Raw genomic sequence first — 17,662 nt, 5'->3', positions numbered from 1 at the left:
GTTCCTTCTCCCCTCCCTACCCACCCCGATTTCTTTTTTCTGGTCTCTTTTCTTGTCACCCTGTAAGCCAAGAAATATTCTGGCTGTGGTACACATAATACCACAATCGTGTGGTAAGAAGGAAAGCTATAGGTCTCTATATTGACCACAGTAAACAGCTAGTGTAAATCCTAAAGGAAGATCTGGAGATCTTTTCACAGTCTGACTTGACTTTTTTTGGTTGTTTTTGTTGTTGTTGTTGTTGTTGTTGTTGTTGTTGTTGTTATTTTTAAACAGGGTCTCACTATGTAGTCCTGGCTGTCCTAGAATTTACAGAGATCTGCCGACCTCTGCCTCTCAAGTGCTGGGATTAAAGGCATGCACTTTTGATTTTAACTTTGCCTATATCTTTCTTGATATTTTTATTTTTTAAATTGTCTATATGGTGATAGAGTTGGTTTTAACTTGTCTTTTTAAATAAAATATAGAAAAATTTAGGTGTGTGTGTGTGTGTGTGTGTGTGTGTGTGTGTGTGTGTGTGTGTGTGTGTGTGTGTGTGTGTGTGTGTGTGTGTGTGTGTTTGTTTGTGTGTGTGTGTGTGTGTGTGTGTGTGTGTTATAGGTTTCTGTACCCAAGCAGAAGTCAGAGGCAAATGTCAAGTGTCTTTCTTAGTTGCTCTCCACTTACTGAAGATCTCACTGTCTCTGGATCCCACCAATTCATCTAAATTATCCAACCTCAGGGCCCTGTCTATCTCTGTGTCACCCAGCAAATGCTGGTACCACAGATGCATGACACCATGCCTAGTTTTCACATGGGTGCCAGGGATTGTCATGCTTGTGTGGCAGATAGGTCAGCAACTAAGCTATCTCTCCAGCCCCAATTTTCCCGTTATTTTATGTGTTAGAATAAAATAAGCACCATGGGCCTCAGTATCCTTTTGAGTTTTTAGGTAGAGGGACTGGCTTGCAGATGAACCTCTGAATCACCACTTGTTTGTTAACTGTATAGACCCATTTTAGTCAGAGTCAGATGGGCTTTCTAATATCAGCATTGAAACTCAACAGGAAGTGAGATATGTATGAAGGAAGCCATTTCTTAGCTCAGAGCCCTTCAGGCTAATCAGCTCCATAGGGTGATACCCAAATAGTCAATCCAGCACATCCAGGGACCCTGTTTGATAGACAGAGACGACCTGACTGCAGTAAATAAGTTCCATATCCATGTATAGTAAACATGTATCTTTGTGCACCATGAAGAATTGGCACATACTGTGCTAGGCACGTACTTGCTGTGGCAACACACTGCTGTAGTAAAAAGTTACACACTGTACTATACCTGCACCCTTCACACACATTACCCTTCTCAACCCTAGTGAAATCATCCCCCCACGCCTCAAAATGATGATGCTAATATATAATGACCATAGTCATAGCAGTTGTTTCCCTGAGATCTTAAATAGGTGGTTTAATCATCTTATCTAAATGCAAAAAAAAATGCTTCCAATACTAACCATATGCATATTTCCAAACTCAGTGTATAATTCCTGGGGTTGCAGCTACTGCTCTCCAGGCTGCAGGGCACATTGACCATAAGTGTCACAGAAGATGGGAAGGCATCTTTCCCATAATGAACTAGGGTCTGTGTTCTTTCATATATAGATAAAGAGTGCTATGCATGATCACACACACACACACACACACACACACACACACACACACACACACACACTGGCGTGGGAAGGGCCTGAGGGGCTGAGCTTCTCCTCTACAAACTCCTTGCCATTTTTTCCCCAGTGGCAGCAATTATGTTTTTTAGGAACATAACTGCCTTGGTCCTCCTGCATTGGACTGATGAATTGCAGTTTCTAGGCCTTTCTTCAAGGATACCTTATTATCGCTTTTAAAGAAAAGGATTGTCTTTCCTGGACTGTACTGGTGTTATTTAAAAACTAGCACGGCGAGGCCGGTGGCAGAGGAAATGTTTACATCAAGCTAATAAGCATTAGTCGTGTTTTTCAAGTCACTCTGTCTTAAGTCACAGAGTTCATAGCTGTTTATAAAATATACGGCATTCAGTAGCGTGAAGTAGTTGTTTATTTCCTTTCCATATTTCCTCTTGTTGGGGAAAACAAAAATTTGGTTTGACCTACTAAATTTACAATGCATGTTAGTAAGCCAAGAGTCTGCATAAAACGTGTTTGAAGTCACTGGGACAGAGGTCTGTCCTGACAGTTGATCACCTGGTAGGATGGGGCCTGGCAATCAGGCATTTATCTTATCCTTGCTTACCCGCCCAGCTCTGTGGAGAGTGAGCCTTCCCCTGTATTGTTCCATTCATGTGCTCCCCCCACATTCATTCAGAAGGCCGACACTTCCTTTGCATGACAGATTAAAGGGGCAGTGCAGTGTGGGCTCTTAATGGTATTCCTGGAGCTTTCTTAGCTTGAACTCCTTGGGCTGTGCTCATCTGCCAAACTCACCAAAACCGTGCCTTTCTTTTCCTTCCTGAAAAGTTTTTGACTCCTAAAAACTGAATGGTCCTTTGGAGAATTTTATGTGTAGATCAGGGAGCGCAAGGAAATAAGGAAACCTTTTTTAAAAACAGCTCAAGAGAAAACACGTAACACAATGAAACCAAATTGTGCCTTTTCTTTCTGTGATAATCTATAAATAGGTGTTGGTCATGTTTTTGCTCTTTTAGTTATCAGGCTTATCTGTGGTTCCATTAGGCGTTATTTTCTTCCAGCAGAGAAAAGCAGTGTTTATTATTGCAGGTGCCAAAACACGGAGGAGAAAAACAAGCAGGGAGATTTCGTTTAATCATTCCGAGTGGGCTTCATATTTACTTTCTGCTTTTGTTTCCATGCCTGGAGCCCATAAACCAAGTAATGAACTGGCCAATTGCCTTTCTCAGGTGCACTGCTCAGAGCAAGAGCAGGTGCTAAAGGGAACAGGTGCCACCACTGATGAGTAGATAAGCGCCACCATCCCTCCTTGACAGTTAGCTAAACGGGCTCAAAGAAGGGCTTTTGAAATGCCATCCTGCTACTGTTCAAATATTTACTAATAGACTCTGGGAAGGAGGAGGTTGTAGCCACCTAGCCATGAGTTCCTCCTGTTCTCTCTGCAAAGCCCCACGACCAGGGTGGTTTCCCTATGCAGGAAACACAAGCCCAGGTATGTGCAGCCTTCGCTAAGCAATGTGCAGATTGCTCTTGGCAAAACACCCCCCCCGCCCCCATTTGGTGACTGTTTATCTTAGCAGAGGACTTGGTAGTCGTCAGATTAGAGTGTTTACTAGAGGGATGTGCCTTCCTCCCTCTATATCCCAAACACCACAGTAGATGTGGAAGGTCCCTAAAAGTGAGCAGGACAGTTCCAAAGAAATCCAAAGAGATAAGCAGATACCTGGGACCCCTCACTACCCCACACATTGTGTTGTCTCACACTTAAAGGTCAGTGTTCAGATATCTGTGAATTTTTGAAAAGGAGGAAAACTGAAGAAATCACCTAGGAAAAACTAAGGATTCTGAGGATTTTTGTGTTGTGTCGCCTGTAGTCCTGGGGTAGTCTTTGTTTTCTGTTCTTTGATCTGAACGACTCCCCTCTCCCTACAAGATCAGGGCTGGCAACACTCATTCATTTAGACTCCAGATTCCAGCAAAAACTTGTCTACTTCCAAAAGCAGTGGGTATGCATGAGAAACACAGATTGGGACCCCAGCTCTATTCTCAGATTAAGGAAGGGCATCAAACCTAAAGTTTATGGAGAAGTCTGAGAAAAATAAATTTTGCTTTTCTGCAAAGCAGTATTGAATGAAGTCCACCAACTTTTAAAAGATTTATATGACTTTAAATAATTACCTTGTAAGCATGTGATGTCATTGTCATAATGTTGAACGATTCATCTACTATCTACATGTTTTGTTTAAACTTCCTGTGTAATACATATGGTTCACATAAAGAAAACTCCAGGGTCATTTGAGGTTTTGTAGAAAACAATCATTTGTGAAAGCAAAACAGACCTTTCAATGTCTTATTTTGGTTACGCTCTATAAAAAGGCCATGAAACAGAGAGATCGCTGCAGCCCTAAGAACAAAACTTTCAGACCCCCCTCCACCCAGCATGACTTGAGCATAACAGCCCCACGTGGGGACAAGCTCACAGCCTGTCTCTGAAACTGAACGGGGCTGCAGTGTCTCTGGGACACTTGGGAAATACAGCCCCGTTTCCAGATGGCAACCCCTTCACGGTGCAGCCCTGAAACTCTGAGAACATGAGGCTGGCTTTATTTAATTTCCTCTCTTTTACCAAGAGTCATAATCTATTTTCGTAGAGAAATTCAGGAAATTGGTAAAGCACTTGACTGCATCCCTTAAGTATCCGTAATTAACATGATCGTCACGTTTTTCCTGGCTCCGTGCTGTCTTGTTCACAGCCTCCCTCACATGCCTACAACCCGATGAGAAGATCCTGGTAATGGGTGTCACTTAGCCCCAGCTACTCAAACACAGCAGTGCACAGATCTGCGGAGAGGGCACACTTCCTCTGCTCGGCTAGTCAGGATTCCTAAGCTCAGGGATTTTTCTGAACAGATTCTGGCATTCTTTTCAGATAACCTCTTTATTACTCATCAGTCCATGCCTACTTTCCTCCAGGACAGCACAAAAGAAACCATTCCTTTACTCAAGGATGCTTGCAGCCCATCTATCTCCGTAGCACTAGTCCCTGATAAAACCAGTGCTGTTAGTTCTTGCTCAGCAGAGCCAGCCCACCTTCCTACCTTCATCAGCCACTGTGTGTTGTTCTCTAGGATGTTCTCCAGCACCTGCAGCCTTTGTACAGAGTCGTCATAATCGAGGGGTGCGTCCCTCTGCACGGCATTGGACATGTAGGGGCTGGAAGAAGATCGGCAGCTGTCGGTCTCCGGCAGCAGGAATGTGTAGCTGCAGGGCCCGTTCTGGACCTGGTACTGTCGTCTCCCTGTGCTGTCCACGCTCTTCCGAAAGTTATTGTAGGCTGAGGCCAAGACAAGATCACAGCCAAAAGTTAGGACAACAATCTGCCACATTCTTTCTCCCTTTGGGTTATAAGCTGTGAGCTCAGCAAACTTGCAGGCACGTATGAGTCCCAGCCCTCGCACGGCAGCTGTCTAGAGCACAGGGCTGTGCTGCATGAACAAGTCCATGAGTGAGAGCCTTCCCCTCCTGTGCCTGAAGCAGGCTCGACTTCCAGTGCTGTCTCTCCTCTTCTCCCCGGCACACTGGGAGCTGTCCTGCAGAGGAAGGAGCAGCCCTGCTCACTCCAGAGGTCTGCACAGACTCTTTGTTTCTACCCTGAGTCTACAGTGTCAGTATCCGAATCAATCACTTTCCTTCCCTTATATGATAAGTTGATAAGAGCAGCCAGACATGTGCAGCCAGCCGCTCCGCCCACTGGCTCACCCACTATCTTCCTGTAGGGGGTCACTAGCCAGGCAACAGGAAAAATCAGAGCATAGTGCTTGCTGCCCCGAAGGACTGTGCACTGCAGAAACCTTCTGGGAACAAGGACCAGCCACAAGGCCCCTGGGCAAGTCATAGGCACCACCCTAATTATTTCCTAGAGAGACGCTGGGGATCTGTTGTCTGTCCCGAGCATTCGCTGGCTAAGCTTGCAGAGTAGCTGAGGGAATCACTTTAATTTTAAAGCACAGCAAGTTTCTGTGTTTTCCTGTAGGAATAAAACGTCAGCTGTATCAGGATTTTACTTTTGTTATTGTAAATAATAAGAGCACGGACAGCCAGCTCTTGTAACCTGTGCCTTTTCAAAGGCAGGGATGTATAGTCCTGTTGTTTGATTATTTGATTATTTGATTTTTTTTAGCTATTAGCTGTTATGCATAATTTTTATTTTAACCCAGTTTGATGTTATTCAGTCAAGTTACCAAGATTGGTTTCTCAGTCCTTACATGTCTGTAACATAAAACAAAATAGCCACTTAAATATACAAATAAAACTTGAAATACTCTGGCCTCATTAATGGTCTGTTGAGTTCCGATAGATATTTGAATAAAGTACATCTAGAGGGAACATATACCCTTTACTGTATCGGGGTTTGATCAGGGCTCATCTTCCTGTAATATGTTATTAATTAAATTAGTCTTAGTCAGTGGGCTGAGGCAAATCACTTTCCCCTTTTAATTAAGCGCTAAAGCCCTTGGCCATAAAAGTCAGGGGCTGCACTGACTTCTAAGGCCCTTCCAGCTCCGTGGCTCTGCTGGTCCAGAATCACTTCCCTTCACAGCTAGAACTTAATGCTAGAGATTAGTACTGTGCAAACTCCAGTATCCTAAGGGCTGATTCAAAGGGCCTCTTCTGCCTCCAGAAAGCCCAGGCAGCACCATACTATGCATGCTCGGCTTTGGGAGGATAAAAGAGTCATGATTTTAGATCATCATGACTCTGGAATCTGCATGGTGAATTTTGTTATCCAAAGAATCAGTTTGGAAGAGACCTAACTAAATCTTTTTTAAAATGCATCCTGTTAACAGACTGGCTCCCCAGTTGCCACCGGAACAGGGGTTCTTGTCCCAAGGTCCATGGGGCAGATATCATGGGGTCCATGAACTTGGAGAAGAAAAGAATATATCTTTATTTTTCACCAACTGAAATTCAGCTTTTCCTGTATAAATGAGGAGTTAGCCAACCATACTTTCCCATCAGTGGAGACATGTCCTTCTAAAAGACGCCTCGAGCTTCCCACTTGTTAGAAGGAACTCACAGGATCCACAAACTACTAGATAGTTCTGTGGCTCACAAAGGCCAAATTCATGCTCTGCACAGACAGTTAGTAGGGGAGGGAGTTTGGTTCCTGAAAGAGGATGTTTGGTTCACTGAATGCCGACATTCCTACTCAGAACACCTAGAAGAAAGTAGGCAGCCTTAGCATCATCCCTAGTGCTGTGTGTACTTAGTAAAGCTTAGTTGCTCTCAGCCTCAGTTTCCCTTCTTGGAAAACAAGAGACCATTCTTTCTCTGGGTGGCCTCTGGAACATTCTGGATGAAGTTGATATACAATGGGCACAGTTTAAGATTGCTAACTCCCTTTCCTTTCAGACTCATTTATTAAGTGGAGATTAATTTGCTCACCATCAAACAGTAGCTTTGTGGTTCCGGACTTAGTCTCTGATTCAGGGCCAGGCAATAGCAATGGACGCAAATCTTTTCATTTGTTTGTTTCTTTGTTGTTTGTTTGGAAAAGCACACTTCAAGACTTTAATGTATGGTTTAGTTTGGAACCATTCAGTAGTGTTCCAGGCAAATCAGGATGCTTTGCAAGAAGAAACATGGAAAAAGAGATATGCCAAATACTGAGTGAAGTACTCTACTGGGCAATGGGTGACTTACATCAGGACTTCTGATCCAAAGGGGACCATGGGACATGGAGGGAAGGAGGCCAAAGGCAGACCACTATGACCGTACATAGGAGAAGTTAACACCACCTCCTGGGGGCACCAGGCCTCTGTGCTTTTGTGGTGAACACTGTCCTCATCCAGCTTCCCCCTGCCCCCCAGAACATGATAGGAGCTGCTCTTCATAGATTCTGAAATGGAAATGACTGAAAGTGGAGTCGGCACAGCTTCATTAAGGAATGAGGTGGTAGAGGCCTCAAATTCTATGGACTGTCCTAGTCTTAATGACTGTATCAGCCAATCATGGCAGCCGCTGGGCAGCTCTTGGCCCGCCAGAACAGGGCTTTATTCATGGACATATGCAGGGCTTTATTCATGAACACAGCACTTTACTTTTTTTTTTAATTTTCACACCCATGCAGTAGTCTTTTTTATATATATTTTTCAATCATTTAAGAATGTAGGGATCAAAGCAAGGCATGTTATCACATGCCTGTAATCCCAGCACTCAAGAGGCTATAGCAGAAGGATTGTTGCAGGTTTGAGGCCAGCCTGGGATACATGTAGGCTCTGATTCAAACAAAGCAAAAGTAAACACACACACACACACACACACACACACACACACACGCACGCACGCACGCACGCACGCACGCACGCACGCACGCGCGCGTAAATAAAAAACCATTGCTAGCTCATACACCCAAATAGGTTATGAGTTAGAAGCAGGTAAAGGAGTCAGTAAATCTATACCCTGGGGATGGGACATATTCAGTGAGAGTACTCACTGTAGAGTCCACATCCAGCATGAAAAGAAAGGCCTTCACTTAGCAGTGTGGCGTATCCCAGGGCAGGGGGCTAGTACAAAGGCCAAAGGGAAATGACACTTCGAAGCTGGATCTAAAGTGCTAGGAATGTGACACTGTCACAGAGCAAAGACTGACACAGTTTGGCTGGCCTCAGGGCACAGGAACTCAGAGGGGCTCACACAGTCAAAGCTGCAGAGGACCCCCAGGAGACCCTTACAGGACACAAACTCCAGGGAGGCCAGAGTCCAAAAGGGCCTCTCCTGCCCAGGCTATTAGTGCCACCAACCAATGGCCAATGATTCCCACCACGGCCTGGGGTAGCAACTAAACATGCCCAGGTCTCTCCATTCTTTCTGTGACTCTCCCAAGTGTTCCTTTTCCCTAGAACCTTGCCTTCCCAAACCTTGCCTTCTCTTGGTCGCTTCCTGACAGGATTGCTAAAACAGATGAAGATTCAAACTGAGGGATATTTTCACTGGTTTCCTAAGAGCTGCCCCCCCACCCCCATCACTTCTGGGGAGCAGCTCTGCATGGTGCTGTTTGTTTTCGTCATTCTGTATATTTTCTGCTATATCACACATCATCAGCTGAAATTTCAGAGCCTCATTTATCCTCTCAAGATCTGTTCCTAGGGGCTAAATGAGATGGCTCAGTGGTTAAGAGCACTGGCTGCTCTTTCAGAGGACTTGGGCTCAGTTCCCAGCACCCACATGGCAGCTCATACCTGTCTGTAATTCCAGTTCCAGGGCTTCTGACAGCCTCACACAGACATGCATGCAGGCAAAACACCAATGGTCATAAAATTTTTAAAACTAATAATAAAAAAATTAACTGTCCCCAGCTCTTGTTAAGCCATTTGATGGTACCAGAAAGACGTAGTTACCTATTTCCAGAAAGGAAGCCATCTACAAAGACCTTAAACAAAACAAAACCACAATAACTTTATAAATTCTCTGGGAATTTCATACAATGTACTTTAAACATATTCACCCTCCCATAACCATCCTGTCCACCCTTCCACCCAACTTTGAGATGATAACGATTTCTTGTTGTTCTTACTGTTATTATTATTATTGTTCTTGTTCTTTCTTCTTTCTTCTCTCTCCCTACATTAAAAAATAATTGATTCACCTTCTCCCAGCAGTTGTCAAATGCCACTAACTTTGCAGCTCATGGTAGAATTTCATGCTGACTCCCTGTTGCTTGCACAGCCTTTATGCATGCAGTCACAGTCACTGTGAGTTCATATGTGTATCTGCCCTGCTATGTCTGGAAAACACTGCTTCCTTGATGGTATCAACCACCTTTGGCTCTTCTGCACATTATTCCACAAGGAACTATGAGTCTTGTAGGGAAGGATGCGTCACAAACACCCTTAAGCACCACCCTGTGGCATCATTTCACCCTATTCAGGAGGCAAAAGCTTTGTTTTCCCCAACCTTTCAGGAATCTAATCTCTCACAGATCTCCTGCTGTCTGAATCATGGAGTTGGAGTGGTCAGAGCCTCTAGCTTGCCTAAAGTCACCCAGAAGATGATTGATTCTGTGCACGTAGTGTCCTAGGTAGCCAGGTACTTCCCACTTTTAAATCAGCACAAAGTAAGCAGCTCCAATGTGACCTATGCCCCAGGACATTTGTGAGTAGCTCACGTAGCTTCCAGTGTCACTGTGAACCAGTTTACAGAATGTCACTAGGAGTTTTGTCGGGTAGACCTGGGGCCTCTTGCCTGACCTGGAAGAACATTAGTGCTCACCACATAACAAGGGACATTTTACCTGTGTTATTAAAAAATACACAGAGCACAAAGACCCTGCATAGGCATGGGGTCCCCTGCCCTTGGATCTGAATCGCAGTCATTCTCTACAGTCCTAGGCAGCCCCTCTGAGCCAGTCCCCTGTCTGGACCCTCACCGGGCACAGCAGAGTCCTCTTTCCATGCCATCGCTGCCCACAGCCCTGGCATGCTGACTAGCACAGGCACATCTGGCCAGCTTGGACTGCATTTCTGGAAAGTGCCTTGGTATATGAGAGACTCAGTGCTGAATTACCCTACAATGCGAAGCTGGGACACTGTGTCTTTGCACAGAATGGCCCACTTGGGACTCTCAGGCGCCTGGCATGTGAGAGTGGGGAGAGAACTCAGGGACCTCTTGGCCATCTCTCCTACTGCCCCTGGCATCTTTAAAATTGGCAAAATAGTTGATATGTATACACCTCAAAGTTTGTAGGAAAAAGCATTAAGGACTCACTGGACATAAAACTTGTCAGGGAAGTTTTCTACTATTCTCTCCACATTGTCTGCAGTAATTAATGGGAAACAAGGAAACATCCAAAACTGTGACACACTCATGTGTGCACGGGCACAGGAGCACACATACACACAGTGGGTGGAGGGAGATAAGAATATTTCAGTAGTCTCAAAGCAGTACCCTCACTGCAATACCTTGGCATGGCTTATTTCTGCTCAGTATATGTTGACCTCGATATGAACAACACAAAGGCAGACTGCGGCCAGGCCATCAGCAAAAATGTCAGCTCAGCACACCAACTGCCACCACCCCCAAGCTGCCAGCATGCCCATCTGGAGCCCAGAATCTGGGATGCTATGAGGTAATCCCCAGATGTAGACTGGAGAAAAGTACCAGAGGAAAGCCCCTTGAAGTTACTCTGAGGACAGAAGAAATGTTCAAAGAGGCACAGATCCATCAATACATACATAGTTTGTCATTCCTGTTAAAGATGAAGAAATCAAGGCTCACTGAGTGGAGAAGCAAAGACTCCTGTCGGCCAAGTACAACCATGGGCTTTTCTTTTTCACTAATGTAATGACATTGAATTTAAATTATGGAATGTGTATGTGTGCATACATGCATGGGTGTGTGCACAGAGGCATGTATGTGTACATGCATTCATGGGTCCTCACGCTTGTAGAGCAAGTACTACTACACGACTACTCACTAAACAGGATCCTCAGACCCTAAAGCAGTCCTTTTTACTCCAATTTTAGCAAGGCAATAAACCAGTCTCCTTTGGAAAGGATTGAGACTTGCTCTTTCATGCTGGCTGTCACCCCTGTGTAGTACTGATACTCCTCCTAATGACAGAATCCATGTCACGACCCAAAACTGAGCTTCTAGGTGCTGTGTGAAAGTACAAGCTTATGTGGATAGCGCCGACATGTGATCATGGGGAGGGGGGCAGCCCCGTGATCATCCACATGGGGACCTGTGATCATCTATGTGAGGGGGCAACCTGCGATCACCCATTAGGGGGCAGCCCTGTGTGAGTACACAAACTCATTCATCAGTGGAGACTAGGAATCCAAACCCTGGAAACCCAGCATGTGTGTTGGTGCTGTGTCTTGGCACTGCCCCCACTTTTTCATTTTTCTGGCTTTTATAAATAATTCCTTCCCAGTCTGTCTCTTTAGCTTCGTTTATATTCACAGCTAGGAATGTGATGGGCCTATGAAATAAAACACCGTGCCAATTGGAGCACGATTCCCTGTTCTCATTGGAAGTGTGTTTGTGTGTATGCTTATGTATATTTGCTGTGTGCACATAGCATCTGACATAAAATAGCTGGCCCAGTATATTTAGAGTATATATAATTAAGTCACCGGCTTAGAATCGGCATTGACTCTGTGGAATTTTGTGAGAGGTGAGGAAGTGGATATTTTGTTAAAATCATTCTGCGACTGCCAAAGGAGGGAAAGACCGTCTGCCAGATGTGTTTTCAGGCCACTTCCTTTCCTGGGAAACAGCCATTTCCGCCAACCGCCAGCCAGCATTTTTTCATCTACGGTGGATGGTGACAAGTGCATTAAAGGAACACAGGATCTGTAGCATGGGCCTGTCACCCTTAGTCACCATCTTCATCCCAGCTGTGTGACTTCTATTTGACAAAGAACTACAGACCTGGTATGTTGATCTGTGCCTATGAAGGCAGGGAAAGGGGCTGTAAGGAGATCATGTAACCTCTCAATGCCTGCCGTTCCTGTTTAAGTTACATCAAAAGGTACCAGGTGCTCACTCATTCTCTTATCCAAGTGTTTACTCTGAAATCATGTCTGAATGACACATAGATAGGAGAGATTTTTGTTTTAAAGAAACTTAAAAGATTCTCAGATTGTTTACAGTTTGCACCATCAGGACCCAGCAGAGCCTCCTGTTAAAGTGCCCTTGTGTCTGATAGCCACACTGCATCTTCTAGAGCCCACGGGCTCTGAAAAGGGGAGCTTTTTATTTATTAGAAACTTGAGAAATATGCAAGTAAATATTTTTTTAAGATTACACCACAAATTCCTCAAATTTTTAGGAAGATTTCAGTTTATATAATTATCCTGTTGTATAAAGTTATCTCAGACACTGTTTGATTTTTAAATATTTTCATTCTAATATTTTTGTGGAATATTTTATCTCTCCATCAAAAACCAAATGTCCAGATACCAGTCACAGCTTTGAGAAGACAGTGAGTACAATTCCCCAGCGATGAGCGAGTGCCAGCCTGACATTGCTGCATTTCCTCTCTGGAGGGAAAAGTGGTAAACATTCTTTATAAAAGATCCATGTGTCATTGATGGCTATTTCTCGTACAACCTAAATTTAATCTTTTCTCTGACACAATAATTGATATTTTGAGGTGAGTTACTAGCTAAAATTTTACATTAAAGATTCCTAAATCCATTTCAACAAACTTTTAAGAGTTTGAATCCTACTGCTCCTGAGAAATGTGTCCGGCCTCCCTTCGTATCCATTCTGAATGAACTGTCTGCATCTCTCACAGAATGAGTTTTCATTTCAAGTGGCTTAATGTCATCTAGATTAATCTTATTTTAATCTAAATTTATAAATTTTATCTTAATTATTGAGAAACTTTTTTAAAAGAGATAAAAATGCCACAATGAGTATTCCCATTTAGATATATTATCTCTCTTGGTTATAAGTTAACGTAAATAAATAGCTCATGTCAACGTTATTTTAAAAAAAATGCACATGACCCTCATTTGGTATTCCCATCCATCTGGGAGTTAACATGAAAATCTTTCTGTGGGAACTTACATTTGGTTATGTACTTACATGGACAAAAGTAATTTTTTAAAAACGGTATCACGACCATGATAAATGGTTGGGCATAAAAGTTACAGTCATGGTTATAAACAGTCATGATGTTTGTTGCACTTAGGTGCACAAAAGACCTCATGCTGTCTTTGTCCCAGCATGGGTCCAGTTGTCTCTTAATGACCAGGTTTTCCTGGTTATCTGCCCTAGGTACTCTGTGCTTTTCTTTCTAATGCTGCCTTAAGCCCCTAGTCTGACACCCACTGACATATCCTCGAAATGTTCCCATTCAAGGAAAAGGCACTCCCCAAAGAAAGACTGACACAAAGGAGAAAACAAAAGGATACAAATAGGACAAAGACTGCAAAGAGAGGACATTTATTAAGTATTAGGTCCAAGTTCCTGACATGTTTCCGTCAAGAAAAAAAAAAAAATGCAATAATGGTTTTAAAGCCTACAGACTATTCTAGTGGAATATTTACAGGAAAAAATTATGTACATAATCCTAAAATCCTGATGCCTTTAAATAACCTTTCTTTTAGTTTATATACCAAAATTACAATAAAAAAAATTAAGCCAAAAGAAAAATGCAAGAGAAGTGCCTATTACAGAATGCTACTAACATCAAATCCACTATTAATACTCACCTGCTCCCTCTGCTGGTCTCCTAACAAGTGAAGCACAGAACTGCCGTTAAGGTCATTAATAGAAACACTAGGCTGTATAAGGTATAAATCACCTGCAACTCATAAGTAACCTGGATGCTGTCAGTCATATGCAGAATAGCATGACACAGACAGACAGTTACCAACCACGGGAGATGAACTGTGCCTTGTGATAGAAATCTGTGTTAGCAGTCTCCAAAATGAGTGGAGTTTGAGACCCAACTGCCTACAGCAAGATCCCACTCCAGAGAGGCAAAGGGATGCTGTGTCATAGGTATGGCTTGGTGGTACCGGTGGTGAAGTTCATGCCTGCTAGGAAAGCGGGTTAAATGAACTGCTGGAATGCCTTCAATATTGGTTTTGATCCCAGCTGTTTACTTAGTCAAAAAGAAGCCATCTTCCCAACCCCGACCTGCCCCATAGAGCAACCTGAACTGAGAGAAACTACATTCCATGCTAAGAAAATTGTACAATTAAAAAAAAAAACAACACCATGGGCATTAAGAGAAATTAACTGCTGTTGAACAAAGGGTGGTGAAGGTGTAAACTTTTAGATGGTGCCTGGAAGGAACTCACTCCTAAAAGAGTCTGCTCAGCAGTTAGACCTTACCTGCTAGTGGAGACTTTGAAGCAGGGGAGTAGCCCACTCCAATCTGCAAAGTCCTCTGAGTGAAAAGTGGGAAGGGGGAGGCAGAGAAGCTGCCATGATCCCTCGTGGCAGACATTTTGGTAGCCTGAGCTTCAGTGTTAATGCAAGGATTGCAAACATTGCACAGGGAGAATTAGTGTGTCTGCTGTGAGGAGTTCAGTGATTGGGATTGCTTGCCTAGCATGAGCAAAGTCCTGAATTCCATCCCCAGCAGCATGGGGTGTTCTCAGGGAGAATGAGTAATAAGAAATCTCTTTCTTTAGCATCTACAACTGCTGGACCAAAGAATCATTTTAATAGCATGAACAATATGACAAGACAATAATAAAATATTAGGCTGACATAGTGCTATGGAGAGTGGGAGCATAATGAACATGGCTAAGCAAATGTCTCTGTTGTAGAATGAAGCATCCTTTAGGTATATGCCCAAGAGTGGTATAGCTGGATCTACAGGCAGATTGCATCTCATCTTCCTGAGGAACCACCACAGATTTCCATAGTGGCTGTATGAGTTTGCATTCTCACCAGCAACAGTATGAGCTGTCACTTATCTTGTTGATCTTAGCCATTCTAAGGGGTGTAAAATGAAATAGCAAAGTAGTTTTGATTTGCATTTCCCTAATAGCTAAGGATGTTGAACTTTTCTTCATGTTTCTCAGCCATGTGAATTTTCTCTATTGAGAATTCTATTTAGATCTGTACCACATTTTTTAATTGGGTTATTTGTGTGTGGGGGAGTTGGTGCTTTTTTTGTTTTGTTTTGCTTTGTTTTGTTTGATATCTAGTTTCTTGAGTTCTTGGATAGTAGTTCTCTACTCGATGTGTACTTAAAAAAAAAAAAAAAAAAAACTTTTCCCATTCTGTAGGCTGCTGCTTTGTCCTAATGATGGTATCCTTGCTGTGCAGAAGCTTTGTAGTTTCATGGGGTCCCATCCACTAATTGTTGATCTTAGTGCCTGTGCTAACAGGGTTCTGGTCGGAAAGTCTTCTGTTCCCATGAGTTCAAAACTGTCCTCACTTTCTCTTCTATCAAGTTCAGCGTATCTGGTGTTACATTGAGGTCTTTGATCCATTTTTAAGTTTTCTGAAGGCAATCCTGGGCTGCTGATACCAATTTTCACCCACCCCTGGTGTGGTAGAAGCTGATGAGAATCCTTTCTGTGCCTTCATCACAGCTCTCAAAACAGCTTGACAGTTTCTTAAGGCAACTGAGCAGCTCAGAGACAAAAATAATAAAAACACAAGCAATCCTTCACCATTAGCAAAGCCCAGCAGATAGAGGAAACGGCCAGGCTAGCAAAGCCTTCACAGGGAAAAGCTTATGGACACTTTTTACCAAGCCACTGCACTTCTTGCTAGACCAGTCTCTTGAGGCTGCTGCGTAAAAAGTACCATAGATTCAGACTTCCAAATCACTGCTCGTCTCCTTAAACAGTCTTAACTGCATGTGATGTGGATTAAAGGAAGCTGTCTGTCACTCAAAGCTCCATGGCTGTTTTTTCTTATGCTGGGTACTGAAGCTAATTCCATCAGTGGTGCTTCTCTGAAAGCTCACAAGGGCAGGGTCTGTGGCTTCCAGCATGGTTGCTATCCCTTGCTCTAGTTTTTGTTCTAGAAGAAATACTCAATGAGAGAAATAAAGAATAGTCAGTCCAATTAGTAAAAATGTAAAAGTGTCCAAGGGGTATTGCAGATGATTCAAAGTAGAGTTAATCTGCAGGATGCATGCAATATGTAGCTTAAAATCTTTAATTAATTTGTCATTTGATTAAGGATAGATAGATAGATAGATAGGCAGATAGATAGATAGATAGACAGACAGACAGACAAACAGACAGACAGACAGACAGACAGATTCCTTTGTTAAGGGTTGGGTTGTATTACTCCTAAATCCAAGTTGAAATCCTATCTCTAAGGACCTCAGATTCCTTATTTACAATTGTGGTCATTTGGGTAAACTGAATTAAGCTAGAGCCATACTGAAATAATGTGAGCCCCTCACTCAACATGGCCAGTATCTTTACAAGAAGATGGTCATGTGGAAAAAGACATGCTCTGATGATGCCATGTGACACTGGACTCAGAGATCAGGTGATAGTACCCCCAAACAGCCATCAGCCTCTAGAAACCCAGGAGAGGCCAAAACAGATATGATCACAGGCCTCAGGAGGGGCCTACACCTTGACCTGGGGACACCCTGGCCTCCAAAACCATGAGAGCATGAGTTTCTGTTCCCTACGACACTTGGTTTGTGGCAGTTGTGATTGACCTGATGAACTAGTACCGCCTCCAAAGCAGTTCACTTTAGAATGGACATTACCATGTGCCTCCACCAAACTAACCACCTGGTTCTCATGCTTCCTCTTTAACCAGGGGAGAAGGGGGGACCCAGGCAGTTCTTAGCTTCTAATGATACCAATGATACCAATAGCCCAACTCTTGTAAGACTTTCTTGGGAGGACTGCTGATCTACAATTGCAGCCACCCTCTAAAGGACCAGGCCAAGTGTCATGTCTCCCTGTCCTTCCACATGTCAACTCAGAATCACTGCACTTGAGGTGGAATAGGTCACCACATCCACTATGTGATGCAGTCCTAACCTGAAGCTTTATAGGCCTGATACAGCCTACTGATGCTGTAATACTATGAACTGAAGACAAGCACACGTAGGGCTCCTGCAATTGTCTCTGCTGCCTGTGTGACTAAGGCCCCTCCTCCTTCAGGCTGCTGCTCCCGCCACTGCAGTGGTATTCTGCAGAAACTTAAGATGATGGCCTCATCCACAATAACCTTGATACCCAAGCCACACAAAGACACAACTAAGAAAGAGAACTACAGACCAATATCCCTCATGAACATTGACGAAAAAATTCTCAATAAAATATTGGCCAACCGAATCCAAGAACATATCAGAGAAATCATCCATCCCGATCAAGTAGGCTTCATCCCAGGGATGCAAGGATGGTTCAACATCAATGTAATCCACCATATAAACAGACTGAGGGAAAAAAATCACATGATCATCTCACTAGATGCTGAAAAAGCCTTTGACAAAATCCAACAGCCCTTCATGGTAAAGGTCCTGAAGAAATCAGGAATAACAAG

The 17,662-nt window shown here is 43.5% G+C and overlaps 2 protein-coding genes across 3 annotated transcripts in view; one reads left to right on the top strand and one right to left on the bottom strand.

The window, feature by feature from the left end:
* Nucleotides 1-5,095, bottom strand: part of Angpt2 (angiopoietin 2) — a 47,816-nt gene extending 42,721 nt beyond the window's left edge. Inside the window, exon 1 of the mRNA XM_027389653.2 lies at nucleotides 4,765-5,095. Within this exon, the coding sequence (XP_027245454.1) occupies nucleotides 4,765-5,052 (288 nt within the window). The 5' untranslated portion in view covers nucleotides 5,053-5,095. The remainder of the gene's footprint in view (nucleotides 1-4,764) is intronic.
* The window catches only part of Mcph1 (microcephalin 1), a 193,023-nt gene that overhangs the window by 122,011 nt on the left and 53,350 nt on the right, over nucleotides 1-17,662 (top strand). The gene's annotated exons all lie outside the window — the stretch shown is intronic.

The sequence above is a fragment of the Cricetulus griseus genome (genome assembly GCF_003668045.3).
Source record: "Cricetulus griseus strain 17A/GY chromosome 1 unlocalized genomic scaffold, alternate assembly CriGri-PICRH-1.0 chr1_1, whole genome shotgun sequence".
NCBI lineage: Eukaryota > Metazoa > Chordata > Mammalia > Rodentia > Cricetidae > Cricetulus > Cricetulus griseus.
This window is presented reverse-complemented; position numbering and strand designations above follow the sequence as displayed.